The following is a 21,108-nucleotide window of genomic DNA, read 5'->3' as shown; positions in this document are numbered from 1 at the left end:
CGTGTCGGAGAAACTCGAAAGCTCAAGTTTACAAACTCGCACAGTGCCCGAAATAAAAAAAGAAGTTGTCACATATCAAAGTCGGCGTGTCATATGAAAGCTTATTAGGGTACAGTGAAAAAAAAGGCACACAGTGTGAAAAAAGCACGAAATGTCAACTTTAATCTCGAAATTTCCACTTTAATCACGTAGTTCATTTTGTCATTAAAGTAGAACATCATAAACTTCATCTTAAAATCGTTTAATTTACTAGTTTCTCAAATCCCATCGTAACTAAAGTAGTACGTTAAATGCTTTGTTCAGTATTTGATCTTATATGTGCAACATGTGCCCGAATCACTACGTGCTCTTCCTCCGACAGGACACATAATCCATTACGTTTGTAATATTAGAGCTCTCTGAGTAATTAAAATACTGAGAAGTATACGTGATATCATTTTCATGATGATATGAGTTAAAGCATGTTATTAAACATGGGAACACGGTGGCGCAATGATTGTTCATGTCTTACAGAAAGAGGCTTGCTGCGCCATGTGCGACCTTCAATGAAATGCTTTATTACAGAAGTACTGTCTTTTTCAAATGTACTAACCCCCAATTCCTGTCCTTACTTTTGTTTCTCCAATTACCCAATCACCACACAATACAGCTCTGTAATAGACGTTAAGCCATCTGTAAGCTTAGAACGTCGATTCTTCAAAACTTTTAAGGAACATCGAAATATCTTCGTAATGCTTAATTATTCTATCCATCTATTCTTCCAGTGTCGCGCCAGCCACAGCATGAATACAGCGCGAGGCAGGAACAAACCGTGAACGAAGCTCAAGCTCGCTAGCGCTGTGGCACCATGTAGTTGAAAAGTTAGTTTTATATGTATAATATAATCAACATATTTTGCTGCATTTCATCTTAAAAATGATATCGTCATCATATGTAAATACGCGCTTTATAAAGTGGCTCAGGTTGTGCAATATTATAACTGTATCATAAGTACAATTACCTCACGGTAACTTGCAAGTACAAACAGTTCTACAAGGAGCACTTCATGGACTGATTGAGTGCGTTTAGAGTTCTTGGGATGAAACTGTTTGTGAACCGCGCGGTCCGAACAGGAAAGGCTGTGAAGTGTTGGTCGGATGAGATCAGTTCAAATAGCGAATGGCTGAGGCAGCGAGTGCTTGATGCTGTATACCGATAATTCTCTTTCTGATCGCTGTAGATCTGTGATTCACACTCAGATACAGTGATATAAATACTCCGAGTGGTGCAGTGAGAGTAATATGGAAAAAGATGATCCGCTGTGGCAACCCCTAACAGGAGCAGCTGACAGAAGAAGAGGAAGGCTAAAGCAGTTATGGTATTTAGAATAGTTTGATCATTCTGTGGACCATTATATTGTTACAGGTTAATTACAATCACATGCATTAAATTTATGAATGATATGCGGTTAATTTCAGTGTATTTGATAAAGCCGCCATCGTGGATGTGGATCTAAGAAAGGGTAACCACACAGGAACAGTAGCACTGCTTTGACGCTGGGGGCCGCCAATCTGCAAAACCGAGCGGAGAACTTGCGTACGACAGGGTATGAGGTACCGTGGAAAAGTGCGTGGCTTTACGCCAAGTGTAGGTGTTATACATCACGATTTGAACGTGGAAACGTTCTTACACAACATTTCTGTGCGTACACACCGTTTATACATGAGGCCCCTGGACTGCACAATCACTTGACACTGTGTGAAGCTAATAGGATGTCTTCCCTGATAAGAGCTTGTGTTCATGCTTATTATGTTGCCTAATCATTTTCAGGTATGTGTCAGCAACTTGTGATGCATGAGCTGGTGAGAAACACAGAGTCCATTCTAGATATTATTATTGTGGTTGGTAGTACAGGAAGAAAGGAGTTGCTACCTCACAGCTCCAGTAGAAAGGATGCTATTTGTAATCTAGACACTGCCTTCTCAATGCCTGAATGTTCCTCTATACCTGTGTTGTCTTTAAGAAAGTGGGTTCTTTGCACACTCCAGATATGTGCTTATTACGTCATTAAAAACCCTAATTTGGCTCATCTAGAACCAGAAAAACCAAATGAAATCCCGCTGGATCTGTGAGGTAACCACTGCAATGTTACACTGCACTGTGCCCTAATAATTCATGCTGAATTTCAGACTGTTTCATTCTCATTTTGGAATAGCTTGAAATCAAGTGACTAAGCACAAAAGTTTGAAAAACACACTGGATTTCGTTCTCTTTGTTCTATCATTTAGTATGCTGTCATTGTGCCTCATACGGTTCAAAGTTAACAAGTGCTAAGGGGTCCACTGACTTAGCCTTTTGAGTCATCATGTATTATACTGCTTCCTAACTTGAGTATTAGTGTTGACAGACATTTAGAAATAAAACTGGCAAAGCTGAAATGGTGGACGCTGGACCACCCTGCCTCTTGCAGCTCCCAAATTAAACATCCAACACCAGCACCACAAAGAATGGCTAAAAAAAAAAAGCATGGACAGTGAATCTAAAGAGTGGACACTAGGAGTTTTAAATTAACACTGTATGGAAGGGGCAAATCTGAGCTTAAACTGGACGAACATAACCCTAAAAAAAATAAGTATTACTTATTTTGCCACCTAAAATGTGTGGTCATCAACATGCATTCAATTTGATTTCCATGCAATTATTATTACAACACTGTCAATTACTTAGGTTTCTTTTTTGATGTTTTTGAATAACTAATTATTGTATAGTATTCTTAAAAGTGGAAGTGCTCTTACTGAATTTTCTTCTTTTTTTATTCTAATGCACTAACCGAAAACTGTATTTATCACTTACTGTGCAGGAAGTTAAAATAAAACCCTACACAAAAAAAATGTAACATAGCTCTCTGTTCAGAAAAAGGTCTTTATTTCTGTAGTCAAGCGGCTTAGCAGTTAATTTTCACAGAAAAGTTTATGCTTCATGTTCACGTACTTTGAATGAACTCTTGCAGTTGAGAGTCCTGCATCCAAGCAGGAAAGGGTTTTTATTAATCATCTGACAAAGTGTTCACAACATGCCAAGTTAATTTTCAACAACATATCAGCTGACTTTTGGTTAATTTTAGGCTAAGCAACTCTTATTTTTTTTAATCAAGGGAGTGCCAGGGGCTTGGATTTTGGAAATTGACAGCACAAGCTTTGAGTTCAGGTTCCAGTGATTTTTCTTACCCCAACTGCACACTTTACATGTATTGAAGTCCTAATTTATTATTAATATTTATTGAGTTTCTGCTTCTCGCTGCTGCCTCATGAAGTCAGTGCCTGTGGAGTGTGCATGTTCTCCCCCTGCCTGCGAGGGTTTGCTTCAGGGTACTCTGGTTTTCCTCCTACATCCTCAAAGTCAGGCCTGCTTGGTTAACTGGCGATTCCAAATTGGCCTGAAGTGAATACAAGTGAGTGGGCCCTGCGATGGACTGGCCAGTGTTGTTGTTATCTTCCTTCTGCACTTTGCTGACAGGATAGGCTCAGGAGTTAGAGATTATAAAGGTTGCGGCTTCTTTTTAAGCCAGATCAAAAGTAGGGCAAAGCTCCGCAGGATTAGCAGACTTTTTCGGTGTGCACTGCACACTCATTCCTGTTAAGCTTCTATGGTAAAGAAATGAATCAGAACAGAATGAGCAGCTTTTAGATCAGAATGTATAAACTTCCTTTTGTAATGCAGTGTTATCGAGTGCCACAAGTGAACATGCTTTGCGTAATTAAATAAAAGTATTCTAAATATAGACCAATTATTAGAAAAAAGAAAAATGCTAACAATGGCTTTAACTAATGTAATTGCACAGTGCATGATGGCAATCAGCTCAGATTTACTTGTTACCAGCAAACAAATGCTTGTGGTCGTTTTTACAACTGTGCAGCAGATCATCGGTGGACAATTTGGAAAATGTTATCAGTAGAATTAAATTGGGCTGTGAAGCACAATCATGGAGTATTTGGAGCTTTTATTATGGTTGGAAAGATCTGAAAACATATCATGAATTTCATGTGCAAAACCAAACACTCCCCAAGTTAAATAGAGATTCCTTCCTTCACTTGTATGATTTTAAAAACTGAGAATGGGTGGTAGGTGGGATTGCATCTTGTGGTTGAACTTTTTCAGTTCAAGCAAACAGAGATTAAGAGGGGGCATGTTTAAAAATATGCAAGGAATTAGTACAATACAGCCTAATGGTTATTGTAAAGTAAACTCGGCAACAATAACATTGGGGGGGGTGGTTAGAAAATTAACAGCAAAAAGGAAAGTTTTTGCTCAAACAAAGAACCATAGACACATGGAATAAACTACCGTGTAGTGTGGCGGACAGCAGGACTTTAGGGTCCATCAGCTCTCAGCTGGGAAATCTGGGTGAACAGGATGGATGAGCTTTTTGGGAATAATGGCCTGTTCTCACCCAGTATTGTTTTAATGTTCCCCAATTAGTTCCTCCATTTCCCTTTTTGAAAAAGATTAATAACCGATTTCTGAAACAGGACCAATGCAAAAAGAACCTACTTCCACAGTAGAGCACTCTCAGGGGGTACTTTGCATCCAAATTGACTGGTGCTTTGCGATCCACTCTGTTCTCCGGTGAACCTGATTCTGTATTTTCAGTAGTAGCCATGCCAATTCCCTCTAAACAAATTGAAAAAGCAAGAGAATGATTAGCAACACTGTACCAGTCACTTCAATAAGGCATTTTATTGTTACCTTTAAATGTACTGTCACCTATGTGTCATTCATCTTCAACATTCAAAACATTTTTCACCCTGAATCACAATCTTATACTTTTGAATAATCATCTGGCCCTTTCTTAACCTGCTTATACAACTCTGGATCACAGGGTGATAACCCATAAAACGTCCTTTATTAAGATCAAGTGCTTGTTCTAAATATTATCTAATGCCACAAATATCAGTTACAGCCAAATATCCACTCAGTGGCCACTTTCTGTAGATCCACCTATCTGCTTTAGGACCCCTTTCACCTCTACAACACCCCATGTTCTGTAAGGCACACCTTCAACAAGGTCCTGGGAACAACCCTTTGGGATTTAAGTCCATGCTGATTTTTCATGCTATGAACCTCCCCTTCCACATCAACCCAAAGATGCATCACTGGATTGAGATCTGTAGATTTTGTGAGCCACTGAAGTCACGGTCATGTTTATAGAACCACCTTGTGATGAAGAGTAAGGTGCGTTATCCTGCTTAAGCATCCATTTGAAAATGAGCGTAAATGGATGCATGGGGTCAGTATCAAAGCTTAGCTTCAGAGTGACATTTAATTAACACCCTGCTGGTTGTACAAAGTAAACACTCCCCACGCCATTATACTGCCACCACTGGCCGGCATCATCGACACAAGGCAGAGGGGATCTGCTCTTTAGGCCAAATTCTGCTCCTACTATCTGCAAACTGTGGCAGAAATTGTGCTGGCAACATCTTTCCAGTCTTCACACATTTGGTTTTGGTGATTACGTGTGCACTGTAGAATCATCTTCTTGTTCTTAGCTGACAGAAGAACCTGGTGTGTCAATCTAGACGATCCACTTCAAAGGCCTAGGCGCATTGTGCATTTGGAGGGATGCCTTTTGTGCACACCACTGTTGTAATGTTATTGGACGGTCTATGTCCTTTGTTATAGCTCAAGTTCAGGTATTTTCTTCTCACTTTTATCACTAGCGTGTTTTGTTCAATGAATGTTTCATGTTTGTTGCCCCATTGTCTGTAAACGCTAGAGAGTATATTTCATGAAAATCCCAACAGGGAACTTGCCTGAGATTCTATAAATAAACACTTCTGGTACCAACAATTATGCCATGATCAAAGTCATTAGATGACGTGATTCACGACTGAAAAAGAACTAAACCTGCTGACCATGAGCACCAAGTTGCTGTGACATGGGGGCTGGATATTTACAATAATGAAATTCAAGATTCAAGATTCTTTATTTGTCACATGCATAGTTATACAGGACAACACGTAGTGAAATGCATCCAGATCCGCTTATCAAAACTGTGCAAAGTTAGAAAAATCAGTGAGATTAACAAAAAAGTCCTAGATTGAAGACAACATTTTAATAGAACATAATAAACAAGTAATATTAAGTGAATAAAGTAGAATTAAGTGTTAAGGTACAATAGTGCAGTGATTATTGTGTAAAACCAAAGTTAGACAGGTGCACAGTTAAATGACAGACCAATTCCAAAACAAGGTAAGGGTAGACGGCATAGTACAACTTATAGTCCAGTCTAAGTATGTGGAGGGTCATGGATGAGAAGGCATGTTCTGATTTAACAGTCTTATGACTTGAGGATAGAAACTCCTTCTGAGTCTCTCTGTCCTGGCCAGGATGCTACAAAATCTTTTGCCTGATTTTAACAGATGAAACAGGCTATTGCTGGGATGAGAGGAGTCTTTGATAATCCTGAGAGCTCTGGTCCTGTATCTTCTGGTGTAAATGTCCTGCATAGATGGTACAGCTGACCTGCAGCAGCGTTCCACTGCACGGATCACTCTCTGTAGGGCTTTACGGTCCTGAACATAGCAGTTTCCAAACCAGGATGTAATGTTCTGTGTCAGGATACTTTCCACAGCGCCAGAGTAGAAAGTCTTTAGAAGCCCTGAAGAGACCCCAAACTTCCTAAGCTGTCTGAGATGGTAGAATCTCCGCTTTGCCCTTTTGGTCTGAACTTGGATGTGTTCAGAACATGTCAGGTCCTCAGAGATGTGATCCCCCAGGTATTTAAAACTGTTTACCCTTTCCACTGGAGTCCCGTTAATGATGAGGGGCTTATAGTCCCGCTGCCATCTGCTGCTAAAGTCCACCACCAGCTCCTTGATTTTACTGACATTGAGCTGTAGGCAGTTTTCCTGACACCACAATGTCAGTTTCACAACTTCATCCCTGTAGGCCGTCTCATCGAGCAAGTGGGTCTACTAATGTGCCCATTGGGTGTCTATTCTGAAGAGTCTCACCCAGAACTGAATTAAGGATTAAGTCCGTCCTTTGGATAGGACGTAAAACTGAGGTCCTGACTCTCTGTGGTCATTAAAGATCCTTGGGCATTCTTTGTGAAGAGTAAGGTGTATCCCAATGTCCTGGCTAAATTGTCCACCATGGCCTAGTCGTTCTGGCCCTCTAATCGCCTCTCTCTCTCTCTCTCTTACCACTTCAGCACCTAACAACTAATATGTAATAATAATAATAATAATTCATTACATTTATATAGCGCTTTTCTCAATACTCAAAGCGCTATCCACACAGGGAGGAACCGGGAAGCGAACTCACAATCTTCCACAGTCTCCTTACTGCAAAGTAGCAGCACTACCACTGCGCTATGTAGTGAACATACTGGTGCAAAAATGTCTGCTGTCATGTCATCCAAGTGGATGCTGCACGTTAGTGGTGGCTGAACTAGCTCCCCACATACTGGAACACTTTTGAGTGGTGAGAACAGCACTATATAAATATAAAGAATTATTATTATTAAGAAAGGCTTAAAAATGGGTGAACAGGTTTTGCCATGCCAACACTCCATCTCTCCAAATTACATCAAAAAGATAATTACATTAAAGAGGAATTAGCGCACGACTGTTTATTACTTTTAACAAAAATAAATTTGGACATTTCTAAAGAAGCTGGCTTTCAAACATTAATTATCTTGAGTCTTAAACAGCAACAACAATTAGCTCCTGGTGGTTAAAGATGTCTCAAATGAGGAATAGGAGTTTACTCTTTATTAGTTACAGTACACCAGTCCACTAAAAGGCATCTGGGTGGGGTGATGGAGCTTTTCATCACTTCCAAAAGTTTTTAAATGTCCTCCATAAGACAATCGGTTTTAATCTGATGCTCTGCTCGGTCACCATTAGTGTCTTTTCACGGAGTCACACAATACATGAAATATCTCCTACAGAGTAAGCAGTGCAATTTGGAGACCCCTTGGAACCACCTCTTTTAAACTTAGACCCCCTCAGTCACTGTCATGGACTTGAGGCAAAAGTTTAGAAATCCACCACCTGGGCAGCACCAGGAATGTTGGGCTTTGCCAGTTTGTAGCACATCATACCAGAATTCAGTGTGTCAGGATGGACAACGGTCTGTTAACGTTTTCCATTTGTTGTCAGCTTTCTAGCTGGCACACAGAAAATTATTCATACAGGCACAGAAGTGAAATGCTGGAATAGGTGGGTACTACCTAACTATACTAGTGTTTTTTTTTCCACAGGCCTTCAGAAAGTGGATCGGCATGAGCAGCGATTTGTGGCGCACTTAGTAGTGCAATTGTATTGAATGTAACCTTGGCGACTCTTGTTCAGAAAGTGGACGCCACTTGGTTGTTTCACAATAATAAAGCTTAGGTATATAAGTAGGTTTCACTTTTCTGTTACAGTATCATTTTAGCCCTAAAATAGTGACTTAACATCAGGGACCTATTTTATTGACCTTAAAGTTAGTGTTTGGGCCGTCTTAAGTGGCGTTTGCTTTCTGAACAAGACCCGCCTTGAGCAGTTTCTCATGCAGAATGGAAAACTCACTTCTGAATCGGCATCTGAAAGTTTTTAAGCATCTTCGCATCTTGAGCGGACAGTCTTACATCAGCACATCGGATTTTGGCCAGGGAGTTCTCGCCACTTCGCGAAATGGCCGGCCAAAGTAGTATATACGCAGGTAATTTCTAGTAATTCGGACTTTTTCCACACCTCGCAGCCAAAATGCGAAATGGTCCGACAATTCGGGAACTGGCCGTAACATATATATGAGGACAGCAGCAGGACAACCATTGCACATCTCCGCTCTGTGACATGATGTAGATGGAGGGTCTCTGTAACACACTGCATAGTACAATAGCAACAGGCTATCAGCTAAACAAACCAATTTAAACAATGGAATGGTTGCCTGTTATTTGTCAAATGTGCACTGTGGTACATTGAAGCCTGGATTCCAGCTATTCTATTGCCTTTGAGTTCCAGAGCTTACTTCATATTTCTTTGTGGATGGCATCTCTTCAAGCCCTCTACCCTCACTGTGCCACCATACAGCCTTTCTTGCTTTCTCTAGTTGGTGAAAATGCTTTCAAGTGGCAGTCTTATCCTACACTTTTGCTCCGAGTTACGGCTGGACTCCACTAGCCCCTGAACCCACTGGCATCTTTTACACGCCTCAGCCCTTTGGCTGAGGAATGAAGTGTAAGTCATGATTTAATATGGCCCATTAAAGGGACTGCTCACATGCCACAGACCACAGGCGCAGTGTAATTTCCCTAAACAAACAGAGCTGCCAAGGCTGCATTAAGCTCTTCCTGCGTTTAAGAACAGGTGATTACATGCATCTCTAAGCACCCTCAGTGGGTATCCCATTATGAAAATCACCCTCCTCTCCGGGTCAACAAAAGCATACAAGGTGGAAACAGCTTGGCTCAAGTGTCAGGTACATTTGGAAACTTGTGCCATAAATGCCAGCCCCTGCCCGCACCAGGTGTGCAGAATCCCCGGAAGGTTGGGTCAAGCAAGGGACTCCAGCTTTCCAGATATGGTGAATCGGAATATGCAGGCTACTAGATGCCCTAGCTAGAGGAAATAAAGAAAAGTTGTCACACAGAAGGAGACAGATGAGAAACTAAACAACAAGGCATACTTTACAGGGCACCTTTCCTGGTAAAATGCTGTCCACACAGTGTACAATTAATTTTAATAAAGATAAATCACGGAATAAAATTCAGTGCGTAAAAACAATGTGACACATGTGGAGTAACAAATTGATCTCGTGGTCCCATTCAGGTCTCAGTAACTACCCTTAGATGAAATCCAGTAATCCTCCTGTATCTTTGTCTCAACCATCGGATGGATTCTTCCCTTCAGCACCCTGGCATATGCCATATCTGGGAGGCTGAGGAGTGTGATCCCCTTGTAGTTAGAACACACCCTGTGGTCTGCTGCTCTTCTCCCTGGTGTGGTTGTTGAAGGGTGCATGGGAGTATAATACTCTATGCGTGTTGTGTATACAGTGCATCTGGAAAGTATTCACAGCGCATCACTTTTTCCACATTTTGTTATGTTACAGCCTTATTCCAAAATGGATTAAATTCATTTTTTCCCTCAGAATTCTACACACAACACCCCATAATGACAATGTGAAAAAAAGTTTACTTGAGGTTTTTTCAATTTTATTAAAAATAAAAAAAAACTGAGAAATCACATGTACATAAGTATTCACAGCCTTTGCTTAATACTTTGTCGATGCACCCTTGGCAGCAATTGCAGCCTCAAGTCTTTTTGAATATGATGCCACAAGCTTGGCACACCTTCGCCCATTCCTCTTTGCAGCACCTCTCAAGCTCCATCAGGTTGGATCGGAAGCGTCAGTGCACGGCCATTTTAAGATCTCTCCAGAGATGTTTAATCAGAAGCCACTCCTTTGATATCTTGGCTGTGTGCTTAGGGTCGTTGTCCTGCTGAAAGATGAACCGTCGCCCCAGTCTGAGGTCAAGAGCACTCTGGAGCAGGTTTTCATCCAGGATATCTCTGTACATTGCTGCAGTCATCTTTCCCTTTATCCTGACTAGTCTCCCAGTCCCTGCTGCTGAAAAACATCCCCACAGCATGATGCTGCCACCACCATGCTTCACTGTAGGGATCGTATTGGCCTGGTGATGAGCGGTGCCTGGTTTCCTCCAAACGTGATGCCTGGTATTCACACCAAAGAGTTCAATCTTTGTCTCATCAGACCACAGAATTTTCTTTCTCGTGGTCTGAGAGTCCTTCGGGTGCCTTTTGGCAAACTCCAGGCGGGCTGCCATGTGCCTTTTACTAAGGAGTGGCTTCCGTCTGGCCACTCTACCATACAGGCCTGATTGGTGGATTGTTGCAGAGATGGTTGTCCTTCTGGAAGGTTCTCCTCTCTCCATAGAGGACCTCTGACAGTGTGACCATTGGGTTCTTGGTCACCTCCTTGACTAAGGCCCTTCTCACCTGATCGCTCAGTTTATTTGGCCGGCCAGCTCTAGGAAGAGTCCTGGTGGTTTCGAACTTCTTCCACTTATGGATGATGGAGGCCACTGTGCTCATTGGGACCTTCAAAGCAGCAGATATTTTTCTGTAACCTTCCCCAGATTTGTGCCTCGAGACAATCCTGTCTCGGAGGTCTACAGACAATTCCTTTGACTTCATGCTTGATTTGTGCTCGGACATGAACTGTCAACTGTGAGACCTTTATATGTCCAATCAACTGAATTTACCACAGGTGGACTCCAATGAAGCTGCAGAAACATCTCAAGGATGATCAGGGGAAACAGGATGCACCTGAGCTCAATTTTGAGCTTCATGGCAAAGGCTGTGAATACTTATGTACATGTGCTTTCTCAATTTTTATATTTTTAATAAATTTGCAAAAATCTCAAGTAAACTTTTTTCACATTGTCATTATGGGGTGTTGTGTGTAGAATTCTGAGGAAAAAAATGAATTTAATCCATTTTGGAATAAGGCTGTAACATAACAAAATGTGGAAAAAGTGATGCGCTGTGAATACTTTCCGGATGCACTGTATTTGGAACAAGCAGCTATCTTGCAGATGCTGTGTTGGTACATGTTGAAGCGGAAGCCGAGTCTAAAGACACAACTCTCGGTTTGCCATACCTGTCCTCACCTCGGGTCTTGATGTGGGTAATAATCAAAAGAATGAGATCACGAGTACAAGCAGCAGAAATGAGGTTTCTTCGCAGGGTGGAGAGCCTCAGAGTAGAGTCAGTGCTCCTCCAGATCGAGAGGAGCTGGTTTGGTCATAGCTTAAGGTTTCCACCTGGGTGGCTCCCCACTGTAGCACAGACCCTGCAGTAGAAACAGGATATATCAGAAGGGTAATCTATGGTTGAGCAGTATGTCGGTACTGGAAAAGTGCAGAAAAAACCCACATTTTAAAACAGTATGGGATTTTCAGTATTAGAAGTAAATGACAGCTTTCCTCTCAAAGATGTCGAAAAATGTCCATTTTGTATACTTCACAAAGTGAAACCACAGGCTTGGACTCGATCGGTGCTTCACAGGGAGCAAACTCGCCATGCTACAACTATTGCACACTTCACGATATCAAGAGGGAAGCCTGTGTGGTACGGTGCCCCATGGAGGCTGGAGAAAGACGAGTGCTGGGGAGGTTTGGAGTCACCCATTATTTGCTTCAGAACCGTTTTGATACCAGTACTGTCTTTCCAAACAAGACTCCGTATAAGTAATTTAATTAATTAGGTGCATAAATGTAAGCAGTCATGATCGATTAATCTATATTTTGCATAGCATCTGTGATGTCAGCACCTTCTTAAGGGACTTGACAACAGTTATTAAGGTGGTCTCTAGCACTGCCATCTCCTGTATTAAGATATCAGGGTTCAAAAGCCAGAGTGGTCACTGCCTGCGTAGAGTCTGCCTGTTCTCCTTGCGTCCATTTTGCTTTGCGCCCTCCCCCACTGTAATCTATCATCTGTAGGGGAGAAGCAAAAGCTTTAGATTTGTCAAAGATTTCCAGCTCCAGTTTTCGATGTTTAAGGGTCCCCCCGATACCAAAAACATCGATATCTTGATGATAGGTGTGTGTGTGTGTGTGTGTGTGTGTGTGTGTGTCTGTCTGTCTGTGTGTCACGGTTTCTTGAGGATGATCTAGAGCTAAAATAGCTGGATGGAAAAATACCAAACTCGAAACTTAAGCATGTTATGAGATGACAATGTGCTGATTAGTTTTTGAGCGAAATTGTGCAAGAGAAAGAGTCACTCTAGAGAAACCCTCAAATAGTGTAATTCTGCAATTAATTAAGAATTCTTCTCGTCAATTGCTATTGTAATGCCTTATTTTATGATCAGAAAGATCAGCATCAGAGCGGAAAATAATTACTGAAATGTTAAAGAATACTTTGGGTAACTTGGTTTCCGAGGGCACAGAGCCTGCTGACCTCTCACGTCTGAATGTTTTTCCCCCATACTCTAAATTAGGCTGAAATGAAAAGTGGACCTACAAAATTGTACTTACTTACTTTCTTTTTGTAACTCACTTTAACTGTTATAAAGCCAATTAAGCTACTTTTATTTCTGTTATATAATTAAATGCTGTGGACTGGCATCCTATTTTGTTCCAGAGCCATCAGCTCCCTTGAAATGGGATAAACAGAGCACATGGATTGATGGACAGAATGTTATAACTACCAGTGAAATAAAGGCAGATATCATACAGATGTTAGAAAGTAAACTACCAGGTAGTGTGGTGGACACTAGGACTTTAAGGACCTTCCTTTATGTTATTTTGGACAATCTGGGTGAACAGGACGAGCTTGTTGGGCGGCATGGTCTGTTCTGGTTACAATTTTCTAATGTGTTAATGTTCTAAAGGATGAAGGTGATATTCTGGAATGTATTTCACCTCCTTTTCCTTCTTTTCTTGTAGCTTGATGCCAAAACCGTGTCAGCACACTAAAGCCATCGAGACATCAATAACTGACCATAATGCCCGTGGCTTCTGCTCAGACACAATTAGGATAAACAAAAAACAGACACGGATAACATTTACTAACGTCTCACTACGGAATTGTAGTTTACACAGCAATTATCGAGGACAGTGGCTCTGAGGCTATGCTGCTGTTTGCATTGTGTATTCTAAAGAAGAAAACACAAAGTGTACTAACCAGCTATCTATAAAACATTCAGGCGTCCATGGTAGAGTATCAAATACAGTTAAATAAATTAAAGTACAATACACTCTAGGGTGGCATGGTGGCTCAGTGGTAGTGCTGTTGCCTCGCAGTAAGGAGACCAGGGTTCACGTCTCGGGTCTATGTGGGCTTCCTCCCACTGTCCAGAGACATGCAGGTGAGGTGAATTGGGGACACAAAATTGGGCCTTGCGTGAGTGTGTGCGTGTTTGCCCTGCAATGGTGTCCTGTACAGGGTTTGTTCTAACCTTGCCCCCTATGCTAACTGGGATACGCTGCAGCACCCAGCGTGACCCTGATCTGGATTAAGCGGGTTAGAAAATGACATGGCAATAACACTTAATCATTCCTTACTGTGGAGTAGCGATTTCATGTGCAAGCCTTGCGTCAAGCCTCGATGGACTAGACAGACACAACCTCTGGAACATTCAACAACCATTGATGCATCTATATTTTTTTTCCTTCTTTCTAGCTAAGGATGAAGAGCTGCAACCTACCCAACAGTAACAGTCCCAAGGCAGGGTCCGTCCCTGTATGGAACACTTGTACCTGTCTTGTGTTCTGTAGTATATTACTATGAGCAGCGTTATAAAAAATTACAAATTCAAGACCGCAGGGCATGCTAATCCATGGTGGGCCAATTAACAGTCATCAGTCACCTTAACAGAGCAGTCTTTGGACTATAGGAGAACATATCAAGTCCACATGTTAAGGGTGTGCAAGTACCAGCACACCACTAAAAAAAAGAAACTTTCACAAAAGGAACTAAAGAAACACATGGCTCACTGCGACAGAAAAAGACATGCAAAACAAGACAAAATGTAAAATGGATTAGCACATGAGAGCTTTTCAATGCATTAAGATGAGGTTACCTATGAATGAAGCCTTACACACATTATAAAATGATTTCTGTTTGCATTTCTAACAGTTGATGCTGGCCATTCTTGAGCTCATTTCATGCTCCATGTTGGCTTTTGACTTGTTCACATCCTTCATTACAAGGCGTCAGCCAAATGCACAAAAAGAATTGTTGGTTTATCACAATATGAACGGCAACTGGGAATGAAATATGGAAACACTGCCACCTGCTGCACAACTGCACAAAATATGCTGCAGGTTCATTATGGGAGCAGTGCAAGTGGTGTGGTGATGAATGTCGAGGGTCCTGCTGCACAGGCTGTCACAAATATTTTACACTTTTTGAAGGTCCAACAAATCGGTACACTGGTACTGTGAAGTACAGAAGTGTAGAATAGTGTTAGGAGATATTACTCTCTCACGGGGCTTGTTAAGCTGGACACGACATCTTCTTTGCACCCCTGTTACAGATTTGGGTTGAATGTAAGGTGCAAACACACAATGATGCACTGAAACTGCTTTAGTATACGTTACCAGGCTCTATATATACCTTGCAACACTTTGAAAATCAATGCTACTTGCACTGCAGCCTATTATTAACCAATTCTCAAATCTGCTGTATTCAAATGAAGGCTACGTGGTGCCAGAGCAAAAGGCACGGGCAGTACACCGCCCTTAAGGGGGTGCCATTCCAGCACTGGGCCACCTATTCTTGTTTTAAAAAGTCTCTGCAACACCAAGATGAATTAATTGGGTTCCAGAATGTTCCGTTTGCACTGCCATTTTTCCTCAAATATTAAACTGCAAAGCTGTATGCAACTTAACTGGATAAGAGACACACTCCATGAATAGATGAGAACAGAGTTGTGAAATCCCAGTGGGCCCCTCATTTTATAAAGACTCCCGCTGTCTACACTCACTCAAGCGGCATTCAGAATTTCTTGGTCCGTTGGTATTCTGTTAGGCAGCCTACTAAAAATTTCTTTTGTCCAGATATTTTTAAAGCCCAAAGGACAAGTTTCATACACAAGGAACTCTTCCCAGAATAAACTGGTTCTTTATAAAGCAATGAGGAACCACATCGCCCAGTAAAATGGCAGCATTTTTAAGTGTATCAAAATGGCAGGATTAACTCCTGCACCAAACCGACGACACAAAATGCCTCTTAGCGTTCAAACCATAAAAAGATGAGCTGTCATTTTCTACCACGACAACAATGTAAAGGCACCAGACTTAAAATTCTTACATTCACAATATTGGGTGTTTCAGCCCGATTTCTACAATGGTTGTCTTTTCACCAGTTTTTAGACGGTAGCTTGTCAACTAGAGTTTGCCCAATACCTTTTATACAGTACGTGTAACAAGAAATGGAGTCAAAGCATGAACCTTAACAACCTTCAAGACCTATCTGGATGACATATTGGGACAGCGTAGCTATTAGCTAAACAAACAAGCCTGATAGGCCAAATGGCAAATGTCTTCTGTGTGCTCAGTTCCCTTACATCCATGCTACCAAATCAATATTTAAAAAAATAAAAATAAAAAAATAAAAATTGCATATTTAAAAAATATCAGTTACACATGTGTGTAAACAACGTTTTTAACTTTGAAGTTAACACCTTTCAGCAGCACCGTAACCGCCTCTACTTTTACGTCAACTTCACCATCAGCAAGGGGAAATCATTTGAGCTCCTGGCCACCGTTAGTTCTCACAGTCTCATATAAACGACAACACACCAATGCATATTTCTGCCATCCATTTATCCATTTCCTAACCCACTTCCCCAGTCCAGGGTCATGGGGTGCCAATGCCTATTCTATGAGACTTGCAGGGATGGCATGAGAGCAACTCATTTGACCAGACATTTATTACACGCAACACTATTCACTTAAATGACCTCTTGGGCACAGCACATCAGTAGCGTGTGTGTCTGCAGAGAGAGTGTCAACCTCATCGAGAGGTTTACTTACTTCGGCAGCAACATTCATATCTCTGGTGACCCATCCTGTGAAGTCAGTAGATGGATTGGGAGAGCATGGGGAGGTCATGAGGATATTGGAAAGAAGGACAAAGGTCCAGTTCTTTGGAGCCCTGTTGCTTCCTGTCTTGCTCTATGGTTGCGAGACATGAATGCTATCCAGTGACCGGAGATGAAGACTGGACTCCTTCAGTACTGTGTCTCTCTGGAGAATCCTTGAGTACCATTGGTTTGACTTTGTGTTGAATGAGAGGTTGCTCACGGAGTCCCAAATGAGGTACATTACCTGCATTGTGAGGGAGCATCAGTACGGCAGTATGGCCATGATGGTGATCCAGTTCACAGGATTCTCATTGCTGAGGACCCGAGCAGCTGGACCAGGCCAAGGGGATGCCCACCAAACACCTGGCTGCTTCAGATAGATGGTCATTTCCGAGGGGTGGGACTGGGACGCATGTCTGCCTGGGGGGGTTGCCCACTAGAATCCTAAGCGGTTTCTCTTGTGTGGTGGTGGGGGGCAATGCAGTGTACCAGTGCATGCTCCCCAACCTGACCTGACCTTTCACATAAAACAGCATCACAGAGCTTGCAAAGGCAAAAAAAAACAAAAAAAAAAAACAAAACAATTCTGCGTCACAACTTAGACCTGATCGCCACCAGATTGAGCATTTAACTTTGTTATTGCCATTTTGTTTCAGTCAGATGGTACACAGACCATCTGAAATTCTATCACATGCTGCTTCCTGTTTAACACAATTTTACCTCTGCTGAAAGCAGACGACCCCACGACCACTTCCATCTTGGGATGAGCTCCTAAAAGCATGGAAAACAGAAACAACAACAACAAGAAAACTATGGCAGTTTCACAGATGTCAAAGCATGTAATGGAGCACACAATCCACTTTGCTCGGTTTTGAGGTATTGGAGATGCACAGCATATCGCAGCAGCTTTGGGGACAACCATAGATGGGGTGCCGGGACTCGACTTATTTTTGACAACCAGACAAGCTACTGTGTATATATGTATAGAGCCATGTCTGAAATTCTGAGGAAAGCTAGAACTGGTTATAAAGGGCCTGTAATGTTTAGATTTCTATACCATCTACTATACAATAAAACACTGAGGTCTGTGTGTCCTGTCCCTCAGAGCAACCCGGTTGGTCAGTTTGGCTTTAGCGACGCAAACAAAGAGGAAGTGCAAGTGTGAGACACAGAAGGAGGAGTAAAGACGCATATGGAGAGAGTCTCTTTCAACGATGCCAAGTATAAAAACAAGCTGGAGGTGAGAAAGGCGTCTTGAAAACAATGACAATGAGCCAGAGGAGCAGGCTTTACAGGAACTGCTCAATAGAGGGAGCGCTGGTCAAGAGAGGTTCAGACACACATGAATAGAGATGAAAGGTGTCGCAGGTACACGTAGGGCAGGAGATAGCAAACATTGTTAAATTATTTTATTACCTGTCTTCGACAGGAGAGTATTAGATATACCTTCAGGATAATTAAACTGGAACGCAACTAAACACAACTACACCAGTGGACATCAAGGGGAGGTGCATTTAGGACAGGAGCTACGAAGCACTTCTTAACGCAAAGAGTTGTGCGATTCTGGAACAAATTACAGAGACCAGGGGCCTCATGTATAACGCCGTGCGTAGAACTCACACTATAACATGGTGTAAGCACAAAAGCGGGAATGTGCGTACGCACAGAAAAATCCAGATGCAGGAATCTGTACATACGCAAACTTCCACGTTCTTCCGCTACATAAATCCCGATCAGTGTGAAAAGTAACGCACATGCCTTCTGTCCCGCCCCAATTCCTCCCAGAATTACACCTCTTTGAATACGCAAGTCAATATAAATAGCCTTCTGTGAAAAGACAATGGGAAAAGCATGGGGGAAAATATAAGAATTTCAGCGAATACCAAGTGTAGGCAAAGGAAAAACGTACTATTTATTGGTTTAAACAGTGGTATAATCAACAAAGTTGATTGAGTGACATTTGCACTCTGCTTGCTTACATTTTGAGCATACTACTTATAAAACATGAACCATGTATATTTTTCTCTTGCCCATTCTTGTACACTTTCTAACTGCCTGGTGTTAGAAAATGCAAAAAGAAAAGTGGGAACTGCAGTAGCACTCAACCGTTACACAGTGGTAAACGTACAGTCTGTTAAGGTGTACTAATAATGAGTTGACAAGTCCATGTCCTTCGTGGCCAAGAATAATAAAGCGGCTGGGGAATGGGCTCACTCGCAGCCCCAAACACAACAAAACAGACAGCTTAGCTGTTAGCTAAAAAAACAAGTTGGATGGACTGAATGGTCTCCTCTCACTTGTCAAATTTATTATGTTCATAATTCTCAAAACTATAAAAGTAAATTCTTAATCCTTCTGAACCTGAAAACTCAAAAGAAAGAAAAAAAACTCAGAGAAATAATGTATACATGAAATTGAAGGGGTTGTGAGAAACACCACACAAAAACACCTCTGCATTAACTATGAGTTCAAGTCTCAAACCTCAAGTTTTGTTCAAGTGCCTCAAACAAAAGCCCAAGCCATACCTAACCGTTTAATTAATGTCTAGCATATGTACATATAAAATCAGTCAGAATTCTTACTGTATGCCTCACAAAAACATATACATAAGGTACCAAAGAGTCACTAAATACTGTACAACACACATACATAAATAACTCCTAAGAGTCATACAAGACAGAGGACTCGGCTCAACTCGTAGGACTTTTACAGTATTCTTCACATGCCTACTACTTTCATTCATACATCTGCTTACTTTAATGCACAATAAATATATTAAAGCTGTTATCTTTATATAATAAATGAAAAAAAAAAAAAACAATTATTATGCATAAACAGAGTACTCCATTACAGACAGGTCAGAAAGAAGCCACTCAGTTCTGTCACATGCCTTCTTTCCTAAATGTAAGCTGCTGTCATCAAGCTGCAGATTTAGTTTCCGAAGGATAAATTACAACACATTTAAGGACTCTTTTATTTTGAATTCTGTTTCATGTAGGGATGCTGCTGAATTTTGAATTATTATTTTGTGTGCCGTTAAAAATAACTACATGTATTGTTATAACTACAAGGTCACGGGGGTCTGCTGGAGCCAATCCCAGCCAACACAGGGCGCAAGGCAGGAAACAAACCCCGGGCAGGGCGCCAGCCCACCGCAGGTAACTATTATTCTTTGCAGTAATCTTGAATATGTGTGTGCGCGCTTATATTAACACTGGTTGTCCGTTGTTGTGTCTTTGCTTATTTTCTTGTATCTGTGTAACAACGTCTTTACCACATTCCCTCTAGGATAATAAAGACTACTTAAACTGAAAATGAAGTAAAAATATTAAATCAAACATTAAAGACACTGGGACAGTTCCCCTTTTTCTAGTGCCACCCACCTTTTCATCCTGTCCATCTTAGACACTCACTTTCTGTTCTCTACTAATGCATTCAGTTTCTCACTAGAAAACGTGCACTGTTAGCACATGTGGTACAACATCTGGACAGCTAAACAAAAACCTGATATGCCAGCAGGAACCCAGCCAGGGTGGTACGCCAACCCACCGCTCGGCACATGTTATCAAGAGCGCGACACTTTTCAGGATGACGGAGCAGTCTGCTAAAGAGCTTCTTTGTGGTTTTTTTTTTTTTTTTTTTTAATTCAAAATCAGCATAGCAGCATCAGTGTATGTGTAGATTCAACTGTGCACACTGCCGAGTTACAAAATGCATGTAAAGTCAAACAGACGTCAAACGCCTGTGAGAAGTCATTAAACAACTATACATTATTATTACTATGAGTAATTTTGTTTTCTACCCTGCTTATGCTTTTATCCAAGGAGACAAATAACATTATAGATACAATCGGTTACATTTCTACATTGCTGAGCTTTTACGTATCACACCATTTCAAAGTCAACATGCGGCGATCGCACTGGATTGTAGATCTCGGCTTGTTTTACTAGTTCAAAACATTACTAAGTGGCTCTCCTAACTATGAGGCATTCCTGCATCAAGATATTTTTTAAACCCCCGAAAATGAGAAACTCTGTATTAGTGCCACACATTTAAACAAAAATCACACCCAATGTAAAGCATTAATCCTCCCCATTCATTTCTCACGGGACAACTTAACATAAGGCGAATCGGCAGAGCCCACCAAACGACACTTTCTTTTTACTCATCACCAACGTCATAAAGTCATACAACTCACACTTCATCACAGATATCAGCTGTCAACCGTTTATTCTTCGATTAGCAGCAGATTCTTAACATAAATCAACAAGAAAGCACACCTTTCCACTCCGGACTCGCTGAGGGGTCCTGTATCTTTTACTGGCGCCGCAAGATCGACTCGCAGAGGTGTTGTCGCAGATGCGTGAAGTAAATTGACTAAGTTTCAATCTTACTGCTTAATTTTTAAAACAAAATCTGTATAATTTAAGTCTACAAATTTGTACAATAAATTATTTATATTTCAGTGTATTACAATAAAATGGTTACACACTAAGTGTGTCAGTGATGGCGCAGGCT

General features: G+C 41.4%; 1 protein-coding gene across 2 annotated transcripts in view; it reads right to left on the bottom strand.

The window, feature by feature from the left end:
* Positions 1-21,033, bottom strand: part of denr (density-regulated protein) — a 42,928-nt gene extending 21,895 nt beyond the window's left edge. Inside the window, exons 1-2 of one of the 2 annotated variants that reach the window (XM_028825486.2) lie at positions 20,871-21,033; positions 4,531-4,650 (exon numbers count right to left, since the gene is read on the bottom strand). In XM_028825486.2, coding sequence (XP_028681319.1) covers positions 4,531-4,639 — 109 coding nt within the window. In that variant the 5' untranslated portion in view covers positions 4,640-4,650; positions 20,871-21,033. Of the gene's footprint in view, positions 1-4,530; positions 4,651-20,788 lie in introns of both variants that reach the window. The other variant, XM_028825487.2, reaches the window with a different exon arrangement.
* Positions 21,034-21,108: the final 75 nt, after the last annotated feature.

The sequence above is a fragment of the Erpetoichthys calabaricus genome, chromosome 18, assembly GCF_900747795.2.
Source record: "Erpetoichthys calabaricus chromosome 18, fErpCal1.3, whole genome shotgun sequence".
In the NCBI taxonomy this organism is placed as follows: Eukaryota; Metazoa; Chordata; class Cladistia; order Polypteriformes; family Polypteridae; genus Erpetoichthys; species Erpetoichthys calabaricus.
This window is presented reverse-complemented; position numbering and strand designations above follow the sequence as displayed.